This window comes from Labrus mixtus, chromosome 23 (assembly GCF_963584025.1).
Source record: "Labrus mixtus chromosome 23, fLabMix1.1, whole genome shotgun sequence".
Taxonomy (NCBI): domain Eukaryota; kingdom Metazoa; phylum Chordata; class Actinopteri; order Labriformes; family Labridae; genus Labrus; species Labrus mixtus.
In genome coordinates, this window is record NC_083634.1 from 2,588,862 (window position 1) to 2,608,215 (window position 19,354).

The window sequence follows — 19,354 nt, forward strand, 5'->3', positions numbered from 1 at the left end:
GACATTAGTCATTTTTAGTTTCTGTTGATTGTAAAATGGAAAAGAAAACATCACCTTTCTATTTAACAATTAGCTGGTGTATGACTCGGTGTGATTTTTATTTTAGAAGACTGTATTGTTAACAATAGCTTGTTTTTACAATCCTCTTTTACAAACTTAAATAAAAATCACAGGATATAAACTTTTAACAGATGATTTTAACTTACACTTCACCTCTGTGGAAGATGTCAGACCAGCTGCTTTTATCTCTTCTTTGCCTAAATGAAGATACAAAAAACAACTGATTTACTGTTCACTTAAATATATTAGAAAAGCAGACATGAATCACATTACAGACTATCAGTTTCTAACAAAATACAACATATCTTACCACCTGTAGCCTACGGTCTGTGGTGCTAACCTAGCTTAAATATAGCTTAAATATAGAACGATTTCGTTAAAAACAGAGGACCCAGCAGCCCACGTATTTTCAATAATGATCAAAATAGCGGGATTTTTTAAAACAGTGTGTTTAAATATTAGACTTTGAATACAGCGGTTTGTTGTACTTACACATTTCTTCATAAGACTCGTAGACCGGCGGAGCGCTTTCGACGTAGCTGGGCTGCGTAAGTCATCAGGGCAATACGCTAAATGGGCGGGGCGTCTTACCAGGGCTCCTGCCCCCGGACCCTACTGCGCAGACTCTGGCTCCAAATGACGTCAAAATCGCAAGATGGAAGCGCCCCTAAGCGGTATATTTTGGCTTCAAGAATGTTGAGTGGGAACAGCTACAGTGCGCGCCAACTGATTTATGCCCATGTGACGTCACCACATGATGCTTTTTCTTTCTCACTCTGCCTCCCCCAACTCTCTCACTCTCTGTCTCTCTCTCCCCCCCCCCCACACACACACACACACACACACACACACACACACACGTGTGTCACTCTGTTTGTTTGTAAATACTTTGTTGCTGTAGCTTAGTTTATAATAGACATTTGTTTGATTGAGTTTCATTGATTGCAGTTAATTTTGGCAAAGGCAAAGCATTCAGTTTTCTGGTCGATCTTTGTCCCAACCCTCCCCAATGGTCATGAACTATGGGTAGTGACCCAAAGAATGAGATTGCGAATACAAGTAGCCAAAGTGAGTTTCCTCCAGAGGGTGGCTGGGTTCAGCCTTAGAGATACAGTGAGGAGCTCAGACATTCAGGGGAGCTCGGAGTAGATCCGCTGCTCCTTCGCATCGAAAGGAGCCAGTTGAGGTGGTTTGGGCATTTGATGAGGATGCCTCCTGGACGCCTCCCTTTGGGGGTCTTCTGGGCACGCCCAACTGGGAGGAGACCCCAGGGTAGACCCAGAGTTCGCTGGCAAGATTATATATCCTGCATAGCCTTGGAACGCCTTGGAATCCCCCAGGAGGAGCTGGAAAACATTGCTGGAAAGAGGGATGTCTGGTTTAACTTACTGCCCCTGCGGCCACCGTGACCCGACCTCAGTGAAGCGGGGGAAAACGGATGGATGGATGGAAGGGTGGATGGAGGCTTTCCCATCGGTTTCCCGACTTCACAGTGTTCGGAGAGCTGCCGAAGCTCAGCCATAAAATTTGCCACAGACTGACCTGGCTTCCTGAAATGAATGTGAAACTTAAACCTTTGGATGATCACAGAAGGCTTTGGATTGTGGTGGTTCCCCACGAGCTGGTTCATAATGTGGAATTTCCTCTTGTTTTCGCGTTGTGGCCAAGTTCCTTATCAGCTTATAAGTCTTCGCCCCATACCCACTCGGAAGAATAGAGCACTTCTTAGCCTCCTCTGTAATTCCATTAGCAGAGAAAAAGTGTCCCAAGCTCTCCTCATGCTAGGTCCAGTCCTCGTGTCCCTCCACAAATTACCAGTCCCAAAAGTCGCCATCTGAACACGAGTCTCTTCTTCCCCAAGCAGCTTCACTGCAGCCAACAGCGCACTCTGCCTCTCGTCCCTGCTGGGCTCCTCCTCGTCCCCGCTGCTCATGTAGTCACCTAGCTTACTAGCACACTGTGACATAGCTCCAGCTAAAAACAAAACAAAACAGGGCGCCAGGACCTATGAAACCAGTTCACCTAGTTGTCAAAAATATGTGATAACTTCTACTATAAAAGGAACCAGTCAAAAACTTTATGTCAAGGTATTTACTCTTTATCTAGAACAGCAGGAGTTTGTTTCCAGAATGTGGCCGAGACGGAACCATGCTGCAATCAAGGGTATTATCAAGTAACATTCAAATACATAGCAGCAAATAGGATAACATATACCCTTACAAAACTAATAACTTAAACAACAGCTCCCCTTTGTGGTAGTCGGCTATCATGTGATTGACCTAGTTAGGTTTAGCATTGTTTTATAATGCTCACGTTACAACAGGAGAGAAACTCTACCCATTGTGAATGGTAACATCACCCTGCTAAATTCACACACTGGCATAAACGAGGACCTCTGGTGGTGCTGCTCAGGTTGAAACCTAGACTTGTGCCATGTATGAAATAGGAGCCCATTTCTCGATGAAAGATCTCCCACCAATACCATCTAGTGACACTTGCATCAGTGAGATATAATAACACACAGCATAGCTGAATAACATACTAATTATCTTGTAACTAAAAACTGGCACAGTTATGATACAACCCATCTTTGGATGAACACCATGTTATTACAATGTTAAAATACATCAAATGTCATAACAGGGAGAAAGAATGTAGACAGAATTAGGTCAAAAACCAAAAAGGTTGGAGGTGTTTAAAATTAATACCAAACTGAGCTGCTGAGATCAGTTTGATGTGGCTGTTGCTGGCGGTGAACATCTTCACTTGTTTCCATAATAGGACATGAGGTGTCACTACAGGTTGACCAATCAAAAGCAGTCTTCTCTATGAGGTGTCGAGAAGAGATCAAGAGTCTTCTCATTCAGCACTGCAATTTGAGCACGATGACAGCTCCAAAGTTACTTTTCTATTTCACATTTCTCATCTTGGACAAAAGTGGTGAGTTGTGTTTTTTTTCTTTTAGTGTGGGGTCACTCTACTTGTCTTAGCCTCTAAATGTGTTCCTCTAATATTGCAGATAGTACAACAGTACATTAGATGCATTTACAATGTATTTATATTAATTGCATCTGTACTCTGTCTCTCTTGTCACTTCAGCTCAGATGACTGATCAATCCTCATCTGTTCATCAAGAGAGAGAATTTATATCAGCAAATGTCGGAGACAACATAACTTTGAAATGTTCCTCTGGAAGTAATAGGGTAAAACGTTTTTTCTGGTATAAGCAACCTCTCGGACAGAAACCAAGACTGATGTCTACCTTCTATGGGTCCAATAAAAACATTCCATTTAATGATGAGTGGAAGAACAACCCACGTTTTACACTGGAAGCCGTAAATGGTGGAACTCACTTGAATATCAAAGATTTACACATTTCAGACACAGCTACTTACTTCTGTGCAGTTAGCTTTTCAGTAAATTTGAAATTTGCAGTGGGTACTTTAGTCAGCGTTAAGAGTTCAGGTTTGAACATCCCGGCTACGGTTTATCAGTCAGAATCTGAGACCATCCAGCTTGGAAGCTCTGTGACTCTGAACTGTACAGTCCACACTGGGACCTGTGATGGAGAACACAGTGTTTACTGGTTCAGAAACTCTGAAGAATCTCATCCAGGACTCATTTACACCCATGGCGGCAGCAATGATCAGTGTGTGAGGAGCTCCAACACAGAAACAAACACCTGTGTCTACAACTTGCCATTGAAGAGCGTCAGTAGCGCTCATGCTGGGACTTACTACTGCGCTGTCGCCTCATGTGGACGCATTCTCTTTGGAAACGGGACCCACCTGGACATTGAAAGTAAGTGACTTTCCTGCTGAAAGTATTGCTTTCTGATAAATAGTCATAATTCCCTTTTGAATATACCTAATCCAGCAAAGACTCTAAAAAGCTGATCCGCAACATCTCCTCTTGTCTCTCTCTTTGCAGAAGAGGACTACTCCCATATCTTGGTGTATTTCTTGAGTGGAGCTTTGACATTAACCACCATCCTTAGTTTTTCACTCACTGTGATACTGTTCAGTATTAGGAGGAAAATCAGCTTTCACTCTGGAGGTAATTAGTACTTTTTTGTTTCTGTGTGTATTGATTGAACATTGGATCATAGAAACTTTAAAATTTGGAATAAAATGACTCTTTATTATTTTTCAGAAACTTCTGCTTCATCTGCTACAAATACACAGGTATTTACATCAAATCTATTATAAATTACATTTCAAACATATTTTAATATTAGAAAAAACAAGAGGGATCTGGTTTTGTATTTACTCCGTCAGTGCTCCCTAATAGTCTAAATATTGAGTATAAAGTAGAAATGTCCAGAATAACGTTGAACTTTCTGAAGACTGCCAGATTTAAGTCTTAAGAGGAATGATGTTATTTATCATTTGGAGAAGACGTTGAAATGTAAATGAAAAAAACTTTTCTCTTCTGCAATTGCAAGCAACTGGTATTAATGAAAATTTAGACCTTATTCTTGACTTACTCTTCACAGTTATCACTTTTACGCTGGTGACCCTCAGTTGTACGTCCCTAACCCTAAACCGACGGACTACAGCAACTCAATCTCTCTAGAAAACTGCTTAGGCAGTTATCAAGAACTGAATGTCCCATCATTTTCCTCAGCTTACTTCAGACCAAACTGAGCATCTTATTTTTGGCCTTGAACTTTCCTCAAATAACATTCCAGTTTGTAAAACTCAGCATTTTAATAATCCCATACATCATGGAGCGACCACTTATGTCATCAAGCAACAATCCCTTAGTGATTTCACAAATAAAATTCCAAACAAAAGATCGCTGCTGTTTTAGTTCAATGACTTTAAAACGCACTCTCCCCTCCCCTTAAATCAGCTGAATCTGTTCACTAACTTGAAAAAAACGTGGATGATCTGTCGCCTGTGGGATCTGTGTATGTGAGTAGGAGTGGAGCAGCAGTTTTAAAAGTATGGGTGTTCTAAGACCACTATTATGAAATAGTAAATCTCCCCATCTGATATGTGTGATTTGCAATTTTGTGATTTTATTAAAGGTCCCATATTATGCTTTTTCTGGTTTTATATGCTCTTTAGTGTGTTTTCCAGTATCCTGTGCATGTTTAGGCACATCTATGTGCAAAAATTCAAAGTCCGCGGAAACGCGGCTTCTCCTACCTCCTCCTGTTAGCTGTAACATTAGCCGCATATAACGCTCGGTTCTAGCCTCCCTTGATAAAAATTTGTCAGTGTGTCTTCATTGTCAGTGTGAGATCACTGATCTAAGCCCATTGGCTCGTTGTGGCAAGACCAGCAGCTCATGTTGAAATTTTCGAGAAACGTGCTGAGCAACTGACCAATAACGACAGAGCGGATCGGCAGACCAATCAGAGCAGACTTGGCCCACGTGGGGTCTAACAGTGTGGGCTCAGCAGAGTGTAGCTGATGGACTCAGAGTGTAGAGGGAGCAAGGAGGAGCAGTACATGAAAACAGACACTTTTTTTGGACTTTAGCTATTGTGAACGTACAAAAGTAGGTACATAGATTAAATATATGAACCCCAAAAAGGGCATAATATGGGCTCTTTCTATTCTTGTTTTTTCTTTTTTAATTTTTATCTCCCTTATCTAACTCATTGATGTAATGCTCTTCTTTAATATGGGTCTAGAAATGCGCTTTATAAATACAATTTCTTATTATAGTTGTTGTTGTTGTTTTTCAGCTCAGAATAATTACTTAGAATTCTTTAACTTTTAGTTGTTGCCGGTTACTTATTGGGATTTTCTGTTTTTTCTGTGTCTAGGGTCACATAAATGAAGATAATCTTCATTACGCTGCTTTAAGGGTAAACCAGGTCAGCAGATCAAGAAGACATGTGGACGACACACTAGCTGAATGTGTGTACTCCAGAGTAAAGACATAAATCATGACGCTTCATCTTTGGCTACTTGTGGCAGGACTAAAACTATTGACTGTATAATCGGTTCTTTGGCTTTAGTGTGTTGTTATTGCCTGGTATTAGCTTACAAAACAAAGATACTCAAGGAGGAGTCCATGTTTCTTGTCCGACTTGTTGCAGACTCGCAACTGGAACTCGGTTAACTCAGGTGTGATGTCATTCCAAGCTCCGAGATCTTAGTTCTGAGGTAAAAGGAATAAACCATAAATCTCAGCTGCTGCAGCCTACTCTCCTTCCTTCACCTCACACTCTTACTAATACCAGCATTTAGCTCTGAGATCTCCAGTCTTTAGATTGTTGAAAGTTATGGAGGCCTGAGTTTTTTAGATTGTGTGTGTTAGAAACTATATTTAGATTCTGATAGATTTATTGAGTGTTAGTTTGTAAATAACTTTTGATAAATAGATCATTAAACACTTGATCAGCAGTATAGGAATGAATAGCCTTTTTTGATTGTTCCTTTTTTTTCTCCTTTTTATGAGTCAATTTATTCAACGTTTTTGGTTTTTGGTTGGGAACTTTGGGAATTTTATTAGATTTTGCTTGATGTTTTAGGCACTGCCCAACTCTGTATTAAAGTATACTGCTACTTGAACTAGTGCTGCCTGCTTTCTTTGGAGTGGGAAGGGTGGGGGTCACTTTCATGTTGTGTCTACGTTTCCCTAGACAGTGGGGACAACAGTAACTTAAAATAAGAAACAAACAAACCAAAAGTAACTGTGTTTGAAAAGGAGTAGGTATAAGTAAAACTGATATATCTCTACCCATTTCAAATTTTTCTTTTAATAATTCATATATCATTCTAACAAATGCTCACATTTATTTACAGAGAGACAGACGAAAAGAGAAGATGCTACTGTGCTGACGTTAGCGTAACCTCGCCCACCAAATCAATGTCAATAAACCTTAATCTCACATAAAGTAACAAGTAACAAGTGCTTTTATATTCCTGTAGCCTAATTAAACAGTATGAATTTTAAGTGAGGGCGAGAGGGCATGAGACGACAGGCTTCTGGCGGCCGCCATACACTCACACGTTTTAGGCTATGTGAAGGCATTTGCAAAGCAGGAGTGTGGCAAAAAGTTATATGTAAGATGACAGCCAATGGAAAGGCCCGCCTCAGTTGTAACCAATGATTTGTGTGAATTTTCAGGACTTACAGCAAAAAAACTAACTTCTCTGCCATTATTAAATAACTGAAATTTTCAAAATTGTTCTGCATATCTGCAGATCTGTGTGAGCATTTGTTGATCTTTGTACGTATTTTCAAATAGTTTTCCACAATAATAGCTCCCATATGGGCCCCACTGGGGGGAAGCCAAAAATCTCAGGGAGGGCAGGAGGCTTTGTCTGCTCTGTGGCTCTCAAATGAGATTTTAACAAACTAAAACCATGATAACACACTTACGTGATACTTTATACAAAGGATTTTAAATAAAAACTGGTGTGTTTAGGCCTTTTCAGTTCAGATTTTTTTCATGAAAACATTTTAGATAGACTCCTTATTTTGATAGCAATGTCTTAATTTTTTCCTCGTGGCCCCTGGTGGTTAGTGGTGGTGGGGGATTCAGCTTTTCTTAGATACAAGTAGTTCCCTTCTCCAAGGGAAAAAGCCCACTTCATTTAATTCAATTGAAATACTTCTTTCGAGGACACTATGTGGCTAAAGTTTAACTAAAATCCAGGACCTTCAGTTCAAGACTAAATTGCAGTCTCTATTCTGCAAACCTCATTGTGGTTTACCTGTTTGCTGCCAGTCAATGTCAAACACATTACAAGATATTGTCTTAAATCTACTGCCACTGATGTAAAAAGAGGTCATGGTGAGGTTTATTTCTGCTTCACTGTCAACCACCCAATCATGTTCTAGTTTTTTTTAAACAACTGAGAGGTGTGGCCTGATGAAGGAGTGCTGAATCTGTTAGTTCTGCTGCCGCTCCAGTAACTGAGAATCGCTGTGGAGAAGAAGCCGACAGTATGATGCTGTTCTTTGTGAATCTCTGCCTGCTCTGGACATTATGTGAGTAACAAAAATCCACTTGTGGAAAACTTGTACTGCCCACCCTTACACATAAAGCTGATGATTGTCTTCTGTTTCCGTGTTTCAGGTGTGGCACAGTTAGATGACATCTCTCAGCCTGTTCCATTTCAAACAGTGAAGCTCGGAGAATCAGCTTCTATTGAATGTCACATAAAGAGTGAAATGTATAAAAGAGTGTGGTACAAATTGACTACATTGAGGAGCCTACAGCTAGTGGCAACATTTCATACTAAATTTAACAAAAGTCAAATTGCTGATACATTTCGTCAACGTTACTCAGTCAACGCTGACAGAATCAGCAGTAATCTGAGCATCTCTGCAACCACATGGGAGGACACTGGAACATACTTCTGTGGAGTAATGTACTTTAGTGATATTCTTTTTGGATCAGGAACCTTTTTGATGCTGAAAGGTATTTATCACTCAAACATTCCATGTGCTCTAAACCTCGAAATATGACAATCCAGATATTTGTCTTTTGCATGAGTTTTATAGTAATGCAATGCTTAGTTAACCTTCTTAAATAAAGCAGACAAGTTAGCAGTACCTAATAGGAAACATCTACTTACCTAACCTACATGTTATGTAAGTTATGTTATCATAGACTGTATATCAACATTGACGGAGCAAAAGCGTCCTGCTGACTGGCTGCAGTATTGGTCATAAATTCTGCCTCCTTCATGTTCACAGATGGAACTTGGGTCAAACTATGAGTTAAATGAGTCCTGCTGATTTACTTTACGTTGCATTTTACATGAGCATCTGCCTAATAATCTGTTCTGCTATGGACTGTACTGACCTATGTGGTCTAAAAGGTTATATCAATGAGTTTAACGAAAAGGGTGTGTGTTCAATTCTACGTACCCAGCAAGCTCAAATCTGCACATGTCTTGGCTTCAAACACTGCAAAATGTCAGCAGCCGCTTCTCTTGTACAATGGAAGGAGACAGAGACATGTTGTCCATTTTGATAAACACCTCAATGCATGCTACCAATGTACCTACCCCTATCCCTAATCCCATGAAAAAAGTAGACTTTACTAAGACACCAAACATTGTCTTTTTGATGAAGTAGACGCTTGCCCCCAGACTAACACAACATGTTAAACTATATCGCCTACCTTTAATTCCACATACAAGCAATGAGTCATGAGGATGCAGTATCCAAAATTGATGCTAGTGTGGCGCTTAATGCATCGTATATTTTGACAATTTTGGTCAATAATGAAGCAGGCTTTAAATGTGAATGTAATTTTAGTTAAGAGAGGCTTTATGCTAATGATCCCATATTTTGTTACTCCTTTCCTAGGTGCAAATATGATCAGTGATTCTGTTGTCCAGCAGCCAGGGTCTCAGACAGTCCAGCTAGGAGACTCTGTGACTCTCAGTTGCTCTGTTAACACTGGGCATTGTGCAGGTGAACACACTGGTGTCATGTGGCTGAAAAACTCTCTAGATTCTGCGGCACAAATTATTTCCTCATCTGGATATAAGAACCACAGCTGTGACAGGAGTGAGAGTGGACAAACGACCTGTGTGTACACCTTGCTCATGAGGAACATCCGCTATGATGATGAGGGAATGTACTACTGTGTTGTGACTTTATGTGGACACATGCTGTCTGGGAACGGGACCAGGATTAACATTCACAGTAAGATGGAATTGATTTTGTATGAAGAGTTGGGGCAGAGTCTCTACTTCAGCGATGGCGTATGAATGTGTATGAATGGGATTAGTTAAAACTGATGGCCACTTTACATCATAGCTCTCTATGCCATCAGGTAGTGAATGGGTAGGTGTGACCTGGGGTGTAAAAGCACTTAGGGCACGGTCACACTGGTCATCTGTACCGTGTTGTACCCAAGCACGATTGCCCCCCGCTGCACCATTCCCACGCTGGCCGGCACGGCCCGCAGCCATACTGGCCAGGACTAACCGTGCCTAAGCACGATTACCTCTTGTACATAATGTCGTAATACAACACATGCACGCTTTATGATATTATGAAGCGTGCTCAGTTACAAACAGGCGGACGAGAGAGAGAGAGAGAGAGAGACGCGCAGTCGAGTCCACGTCTGCACCTCAGAGAAAAACACAGAGCGCATGACAGCTACTTTACTGATTTGCAGATTATTTTAAGCCATTTTAATCAGACACAGCAATAGATAAATAAAAAAATAAAATAGAGGCCGAGTCCTTTGTGTCTTATATTGTGTCATTTTAGTCAGATACAGACATGAAACTCTGGATTTCTCCATAATGAAGGCTGTCAGCGTTGTGTGCCCGCGTGCTTGTCCTCGTGCATGAAGTGTACCGTGCTGAAGCACACCTCTCTGAAGTGTGCCAAAGACAAGGAAGTGTACCGTGCCTGAGCACGACACTGAGCGGTCACACTGGTCAAACGAACTGGACTTTAGTGTTGAAGCGTGCTTGGGCACGGTACGGATGGCCAGTGTGACCGTGCCCTTAGAGTAGTCAGATATGATACTTTCTTCTGAAACATCTTTGAGGTTTCCACTTTTGGTTGGTAATTGGTAAATGGACTTTAGTCTTCTTACTACTCAAAGCTCTTTTACACCACAGGGCACATCTACCCTTTCATACCTATTCACACAATGATGGCAGAGGTTGCTATGTAAAGCATGTGGGGTGGCTGTGGCTCAGTTGGTAAAGACACTTCAACCCAAGTTTGTCAACGGCGTGTGCATGTGTATGAATAGGATTAGTTATTTCTGATGGCCACTTTACATACCTCCATCTGTGTGTGAATGGGTAGATGTGAACTGTGGTGTAATGGCACTTTGAGTAGACAGAAGACTAGAGAAGCATGATACAAACCAAAGTCCATTTACCATTTAAAGTGACCGTCAGTCTTTACTTCTCCCAATAACACAAATTTATAAGCTGCCAATTAAGAAAGTGGAGTTAGTTGGGGTTAAGTGTCTTGCCCATGGACACATCAGACATGATGGGGATCAAACCCCGGACCTTATGATTGAGAGACAACCAACTCTTACCACTGAACCACAGCCGCCACGAGAATACAACACTGTAAACTCTAGAAAACTGGATACAATTCTTTGTTTTTTTAATGACATTTTACAAATCATTAGAATTGATGAGCCATCGGATGGTCAATTAAATGTTAAAATAATCATTATTGTAGCCTTCAGTCAAAGTTTAAAAACAGGTCCAATTAGAACAAAAACGCATAATCTGTAGGCACAGTATACTCGATTTGTCAGAATCAGAAGTGTTTCTGTTTCATAGTCCACAGGTATCGTTCTTGCAAATTATTGAGCATTGCCAGTACACAACTCATCTGCAACACCTAACGGATATTCAGCTGTAAATAAAGTCTACAAACCCCAGCCTAGATGTTGTTTTCTAATTCCAACTCTGTTCCCGCTTTGATACGGACTTCAAACAACGGCAAGTGAAACAGAAATCATTACTGAATCGCTAACGACTGGTTACACTGTTGGCCACAAAAGGTTAGCTATGGCTGCAGATAGCAAATGGGTTCCATTACTTAGGATAGGGAAATCAATACAATTGGGGTGAAATTACCCTTTAAATATCACCTACTAATACTGACTGCCATAAGCAAGTGGGTCCAGTTTGTTCAAACCTGAGTAAATCAGCACTGTTATGAAAAAATATATGTTTTAACCAAGTTTGTTTACTTTTTTCTGCAGACACAAAACCAGTAGCATTAAGTCCAGCTGTTATTGCCCTGATCCTGTCAAACATCGCTCTGGGGATTGTGACACTCGTTCTTTTATGGAAATTCTACACGAGTCGGAGAAATAATTCCACAGGTATTTCAATCTAAATGTTTAATCAGAATAGCGTCCATGTTTTGTTTCTTTCTGCAGTAACTACAAGTCACTGTCTTTATTTTTGATTGCTCTTTCAGAGGTAACAGGTAGACGTTCTGAAGTCTGTCAGGTAAGAGTCTTTGAACCCACAGCACCTTTTCTCTGATTTTTAATGATACTGTTTCTGTGTCTGTGGTTCTTCACTAACGATAATCATCTTTATTTTAATTTCTCCCAGGCTAGTGATGGAGTACTCTATGAATTTGAGTCTTCAGCCCCTGAAATCCTCCAAAGAACACCTGAGGAGAAAACGAGTGTAGATTCTGTGGTTTATTCTGATGTAAGATGCTGCCAGAAGAACAGGGAAGCCTTGTTTCAGTAATACAGAAAAACACGTACAGATCAGCAATATGTAGCTTATATTAAATGTATATATGATATTTAGAGGTATACTGATATGTGTAATTTAAAACAAAAGAACTATTAGGTCTCATCAGACTTTAGAGGAGCTTGGACATTTGGGGGGAACTCCTAAAATAGCCGTCACTTCAGAAAGGAGACAGTTGAGGCGGTTGGGCGTCTTAAAAGGACGCCTCATGGAGGTCTCTGGGCATGCCTGACTGGGAGGAGTCCCTAGGTAGACCCAGAGTTCACTGGAGGGACTATATATCGCAACTGGCCAGGGAATTGCTGGGAAGAGGGATGTCTGGATTGACGTATTTTGCCTGTTGCCACTGTGAAACACCCTCGGATAAGCGGAAAAAAATGGATGGATGGATGTTGTACCCGGCAAACAGTCTGGCTAATGTTCACAAATTACAGTAAAATGTTTATAATATGACTGACATACATAAATAAAGACTATTTTTTTTATATTCATATCGATTGTGTAAATTACAAAATAATGTATTTACTAGCATCATTGGTGCTAAATGTAATCAATAATTGTAACACCCCACCCTGCTACCCTGCTAACAGCTTAGCACTTCTATATGACTCCAAATAAAGCTGCAATGAGCAACGTCGCATATCTGCAGTGCATGAGTTAGATGACTAGATGACTTGAATTTGCCAAATCCATAGGCTGTATAAAAAGATGGACAACATGACAGCCTCTTGTGACTGGCAGTATGAAGCCTGCCACCTCCATTTTAACAGATGGGTCAAACTATAAAATCTAAACACAAAACATTTTTTTTCAAACACTGATTCTGCCATTACAGTGAGTTCTTATCATGCTCATTTATCTCAAGTGTTACTTTTTGTTTTTGAGAGGTTTGCTTAAACAAAATGGGTTCATGTTACAGCTTTGTTGTTGAACAATGCAGCTCTTGCAAAGTTCTGTACCACAACAGCAGAGCAGAGGAGGGATGCTGAGAAGAGACATAACCAAGCCTTACAGGCAGTTTCTATTTTGTACAAGATATAAAGAGAAAGAGTTCAGAGATCACTACTTTAAAGCATAATCTGTCAGGATGTGAGCTTAGTCTCTCCCCGAGATACAACTCTAACAACTCTTACTTAATGCACTGCTGTGTCTGGATGTCATGAGCTTCTGGTTTTGTATTTTGTTTCTATCAGAGTTTAGATTACCTTTCTTGTTTTATTGTCTCATTCTTCCTTGGTGTTTCCCTTGTGTGTTTCTTTATTTTTTAATGTTTCTCAGTTTAGTCTTTAAGGTTTCCTGTTTTACTTTGTCATTTCTTATCCTTTTGTTTCTCTCTGTCCTGTGTGTAAAGTAACAATAGTGTCACATTCTTGAGTTCTCTGTAGTGTAGTGTTTCCTGTTTTATTTTGAAAGTCTTGTCCACATTCTTGCCTTGCCTTACTTCCTCCCTTTGTCTGGTTTCCCACCCATGTTGATTGCCCTGATTGTCTTCACCTGTGTTGTTAGTCTCACCTGTCACGTCTCAAACATCCGTTGTCTTAAGTACTTTTGAACCCTGTCGTGCTTTTTCTTTGTTTTTTTTAACCCGTGGCTTCTCTTTGTAATTTTCCTGTTTTTTTTTATGTTGGAGTTTTGTTGGACATTTATGTATTATTTTGGTCTCCTGATCAGGTAAGCTTTGCCTTTTGTTTCATTAGACCTTTTTGAGCTCTGCAATTGAATGCTTTAAATTCAGAACTGTGTCACTGGATTTGACCAGCAGGCGTAAGATATTGATACAGTATTGCTGCCTTTAAATGAGCTTGTCATTTCCTTGAACTGCATTTCCCAATATATTGTTCTCATCTTGTCTCACACTGGTAGGTGTGAATTTTTGCCAGTTGTTATTATGAAAGAGTTGAGCCACTTTCTTGGTTCACTTTGGCCTGTTCTGACTTATCTGGAGTCGAGTAACTGCTGCTTTAAGTTGAAGTGCATGTCAAATGTCTATGTGGAGAAAAATGAATGAATGGCCATGCTAATTGACTTTGGCTTGCCGAAAGGTTAAAGTCTAAATTTGAAATACAAAGCAAGGGCTTTGTGGTCAGTCCAGTCTGTCTCACAGATTAAAGCGTCTTAAAAATTTCCACCGTCTATAAATACCTTCTTCTAACCAGAAATGCTAGTGCAGACTGCAGCTTTGGTTTTGACTCCTGTGGTGAATAAGGTATGAGCTACTGAGAAAAGCTTTCTGTTGGTGGAAACTTCAGTCACAGCTCGAACACAGGAAGACTGGCCACTAGAAGCCACAGCCTGCAGCAGCTCAGAATTAAGTCAAAGCAAAGACAAGAAGCCTTTAGAAAGAAAGCTATATGTGATTTACAATTACAAACTGCCTCGACTTGATTTGAATAAAGCATGCTTCGATAAATATAGAATCGCTGAGTTGATTTTCACTGTCTTTGCACAGAGCTGCACAGTGTTCCCATTTGGTAGTGACATAGACACCTTTTGTCACCTCAACTGCTGCAGCAAAAACCGCAGAAGCACCCCTGCTTCATCTATGACTAATCTGCAGACAGTGGGTGATTAAATACTGAACAGAAAAAGGCATGCATGATAACACAACCATAATATTTTCTGTCCCCTGACTAACAAATTTGCAGATGCATTTCCTCTGAAGGATGCACAAATTTGTATTTTTCAACCAAAAGATTTGTATATGATCAACAATTAAACACTTTGTGCGCCAAATGTTTGTTTTTTCTAACTTAAAAGTTACTCTAATATATCAAATTCGTTGTAGAAAACAGGTCACATCTCCCCGCCTCAGTGTGACTCTTCTTCTTGTGTCGGCTTGTGGTGGTCGATTTAAAAATAAATAAAAAAAAGAGAACTATATACTTGGGTAGAGTTTGGTCATGACCCTGTGCTCTGTTTGCAGTGGTATGTTGGTGGTTTCAAGCAGGATGTCCTCCTTTTGTTGCAGAGTACCTGAGTTACTTATCTCTGAGACTGTCAATAAACAGGAACCTGTTTGTGAGATCAAAATGCATGTTTAGAAGCATAAGTTCAGAGATGTCTCCCCTCACAATGTTACTCTGTTTAAATGCAAACAGCTTGTGAGAAGACAACAACAGAGCTGTTATGCAGCCCTGTGGTTAGAGAAAGTTTATGATAAATGGAGTTGAGCTTGTTTTGTGCGTTTCTAGACTTCTGACTACTCAAAGCACTTTTACACCACAGGTCACACCTACACATTCACACACTGATGGTAGAGGCTGATATGTAAAGTGTCCATCAGTATTAGCTAATCCCACTCATACACATTTATATGCCACCAATGAAGCGGAGGGATTGAACCCCTGACCTTCCTTTTGAGAGACGACCAACTCCTCCAACTGAGTGTTGGGGTTATGCAGAGCTCAAACAGGCATTAATTACTGTATGTTGGGGTTTTATGTCGTCAATTTGAGCCACAGCCGCCCATTGATGATTATTAATAGATTTGAGGTATTCTCAGTTCCTGAAATATTTTTTTTTGGATGGGGATTTTGCCAAATGTATCTAATGGAAGCCCTAAACATGTACGAATTTAACTTATCACAAAAAAAAAACACCATTTCTATCTTGGAATAACAAGAATTGGTCAAGATATTCAGTTTTAAACCAGATTTTTTATCAAGGGAAATATGTATAAATAAAAAATCTGTATTTTTATAATAATAACTTTATTTATATAGCACCTTTAAAAACACAGGTTTACAAAGTGCTTTGACAAACAGCAAAGACAAGAACAAACTAAACCAAACAGAAGAACATAAACAACAGCAAGAATGAAACAAATGCAAAGTACTAAAAATAATAAAAGACAATCCAACAGAAAAGAACCCATATAGCAAGATACCCAACAGACATATATAACCGACCATTATAAGAACCCAAGCAGGACAAGAACCCAACGGCTGTTCATATATAAATGAGACTGACAGCAGCTTTGTTAGTTTTATTCACTAAAGTGTAATATACAAAACAGAAAGCGTGTCTAATATTTGGCTTAGCTATTGTGATAATATGTAATGGACTATATAGGACTTTTTCTGATCTTCTTGAGGTAAACCAAGAGACAAATCGTTGCAAAAAACAAGAGGATCCCAATCCTAGTGATGGAGAGATAGACCAAGACTCTCATCTGGGCCATCTGCTCCTCAGCATCATCTTTGACGAGCAGCTTGCTCCCATCGCCGAAAAGTATTTCCCCGCAGGAGGCCACAGCGCAGTAGTAAGTCCCAGCATCGGACGAGCTCACGTTCACCTTCTGCAGATGGTAGACGCAGCTATGTGGAGGGGAACCCTGTGCAGAGACTTGTTTACACCTGTTGCTCTGTCTGTGAAGTACTCCATTGTGAGATCCCTGTCTGAACCAGTAAACACTGAGTTCTCCATCACAGGTCCCAGTGTGGACTGTGCAGTTCAGAGTCACAGAGCCTCCTGGCTGGATGGTCTCAGATACCGGCCCCTGGTCTATTTCTTTAATGCTGGCTCCTATAATCCACAGAGGGGGTAAAAAAAAAACAATCAGTCAAATAAAAAAACGCTTTTCATGTATTTACAATAATGAGTGTATTAGATACATTCGATGAGACTTACCACATACGAGTATAAAACGACTTCATAACCCTAACTGCAGCCGCCAGCATCAACATGTCACATGACGCTATTGAAAATTCACCCCCACTCATTGAGTATTGCAAAGGTCTGCTGAACAATGTGATAGGATTCAAAGCGACTCGGATATGGCTCGTGGCATCACTTTTTATTTTACATCTTTTCTCCCTCATTCGGTCATAATGGTGCATTTAAAGAAAACGGTGGCATCCTGTTAAGTTGACAAACTTTAAGGATTGAAAATGACTTCTCAGTTTAAGAGGAGTGACATGAGGATGTGGGCAGTGTAAGCCTTTTTTTGCCCCTGAGAACAGACTTCGTCCTTTATATCTGTGTGACTTACATTCTTGATTTACGGTTATTTTAAGAGACATAAATGGCATTTAAAGCTTCTCATGATGAGTTTTTTTTGGTTGTGAAACAGACTTTTATTTATATTGATGTCTCTGTAAAACCATGCAAAAGCAAACCAGCCCATAAGCAATAAGATCAATTATTTATATTAAGTGTATTTCTTGTTTTTAATGGCTGATAGGTGTCAGACAAAGCAATAAACAGCACACTGCTGAAACAGTTTTTTACATTTTCCACGACAAGCATTTAAGATGATTTATATGTTTGACTGTCTAAAATTAGCAATCGTATGCGTGTACTGGACAAGATCAGAAAAAATGTAACGCGTACTAGTTTGGCCACAGGGGGTGTCAAATTCAAAACAAATTTAAACAGGTTCATAGCTAGCTTTAAATGTGTCATTTCTGTTTTGTTATGTTATGTTTTGGTTTTTAAATTTGTTGTCATAGTATTTTATATATGGGCCCTAATTCTTCATCTAGTTGTTTCTTTGGGAAAATAAATGAAAACAAGTAAATATGCACATTTATAAAGGGCCTGAAGAAAGTGTAGGCACCTTGAATGGTCGTAGGCTACAGACACTGATTTTTGGGAGCCTTTCGTAAATATTTGATGTTCATTATCAGGCACTTTAACACACAGATTGAAGGAGCCAGTATTTTGCCTGTAAAAACTAGTTATTGCCTAATTACTAGTTTTTACATGATATTTAAGATCTTACAACCTAATTGGCAAGAAAAGTGGCAATTATGCATGTGCAGGGCAGTAAAGAAATGAGCAGATCTTTGCTCACCTCTGTAATATATCTACAGTCAAAAATCTAAAACAAAGACAAGCACTGTACCTTTAACACTTAGGAAGACCCCATCTCCAAATTCCACTATGTTGGAGTGTGAGCTTCCACAGAAGTATGAGGCCGAATCTGAGAATTGGACGTCAGTGATGTGTAAATGATTGGCCGACTCCGTCCTCTTCAGAGAGAAACGAGGGTTCTTCTCCATCCAGGGGAAGACTTTGGAGGGCTTATCGTACTTATAAATAGTAGACATGAGCTCAGGTCCACGTCCTGGGGTTTGTCGGTACCAGGAGAAGTGCACAGACACCTGGCTGTCATAGAAGCATTTTAAAGTCACGTTCTCTCCAACAGAGGCGGATACAACCCCAGTGTCCTGTTGGATTGCTGGCAAACAGTCGACAGCTGACAGGTGAACTAGATAAAAAAAACACAGAAGAAATTAGCTCACATTTTATTTTAGGCGTTAAATCATATGATACATTGGCTGAATCTTACATGAAGAGACTTACATACTCCACAGAGGATCATATACAGATGCATCGTCCAAGACTTTGAAAGCACTGACAGTCTTGAGCCGAGAAGCGTGCAGCTAAAAAAAAATGGTGTTACATTTGATTGGTGCCAAAGTAGGCCAAACCAAATGACCTTTTAAACAACCGCCGACTCAGCAGAACATGAATTCACAGTAAAAAAAACAAAATATGGTTATTGTATGCTGCCATTCTACCAACTATAGCACAGCACAAAATAATGATTACATTTCTGTACTGGCTGATTTTTTTTTAGTCATTTGAGGTTAAGTCAGTGATGTTTACTAAAATAAGGACATTATGAATGTTTCTCCAAGCAGGTTAACTGGAGGGATCTTACTGTGCATCTTTTAAGAAAAAAGTATGTGTGAGGACAGTTTTTTGGGGGAGAACCTTAAGGTGTGTAAGGGCTTTAAATAGTTGTTATAAGACTTAAGGAAAGATTTACTCTAATATTCTTCCATTTCAATAATAACACTTGTTCAGACAGTACCTGTCGTTCCCCGCTCTCTCTCTCTCACTGATTTTAAACTCTATCAACTGTCCTGTTCCTCAAATAATGGCAGAAATAAAAAACAGCTAGTTAATGAAAACCTGAAATCATGCATATATTCGGGTGAGCTCAGGGACTTTTATCTCCATTAAGCCTGGAGTACACTGAACTATTTTGGACCTGATTTTTGAGTCGCACGACTTATTCGCAATATTCACTGAATTTCAGCCTCATCGCACGTTGTTTGTCAAGCAGTGTACAGGGGGGGCATCAGCTGCTACTGACCAGT

At 40.0% G+C, this 19,354-nt stretch overlaps 3 protein-coding genes across 3 annotated transcripts; 2 read left to right on the plus strand and 1 right to left on the minus strand.

Moving 5' to 3' along the window:
* Positions 1-2,702: 2,702 nt before the first annotated feature.
* Positions 2,703-6,590, plus strand: LOC132958527 (uncharacterized). Its single transcript, XM_061031430.1, has 5 exons — positions 2,703-3,000; positions 3,160-3,861; positions 3,991-4,116; positions 4,213-4,244; positions 5,840-6,590. Exons 1-5 carry the CDS (start codon positions 2,889-2,891, stop codon positions 5,957-5,959), a joined length of 1,092 nt encoding a protein of 363 aa, XP_060887413.1. The 5' UTR covers positions 2,703-2,888; the 3' UTR covers positions 5,960-6,590.
* A 956-nt stretch (positions 6,591-7,546) lies between these two features.
* On the plus strand, positions 7,547-14,371 carry LOC132958529 (uncharacterized). Its single transcript, XM_061031431.1, has 6 exons — positions 7,547-8,016; positions 8,105-8,449; positions 9,346-9,687; positions 11,735-11,857; positions 11,956-11,987; positions 12,096-14,371. Exons 1-6 carry the CDS (start codon positions 7,974-7,976, stop codon positions 12,237-12,239), a joined length of 1,029 nt encoding a protein of 342 aa, XP_060887414.1. The 5' UTR covers positions 7,547-7,973; the 3' UTR covers positions 12,240-14,371.
* A 1,937-nt stretch (positions 14,372-16,308) lies between these two features.
* Positions 16,309-18,692, minus strand: LOC132958530 (uncharacterized). Its single transcript, XM_061031432.1, has 3 exons — positions 18,552-18,692; positions 18,091-18,456; positions 16,309-16,769 (listed from the first exon to the last, which is right to left on the minus strand). Exons 1-3 carry the CDS (start codon positions 18,580-18,582, stop codon positions 16,309-16,311), a joined length of 858 nt encoding a protein of 285 aa, XP_060887415.1. The 5' UTR covers positions 18,583-18,692.
* Positions 18,693-19,354: the final 662 nt, after the last annotated feature.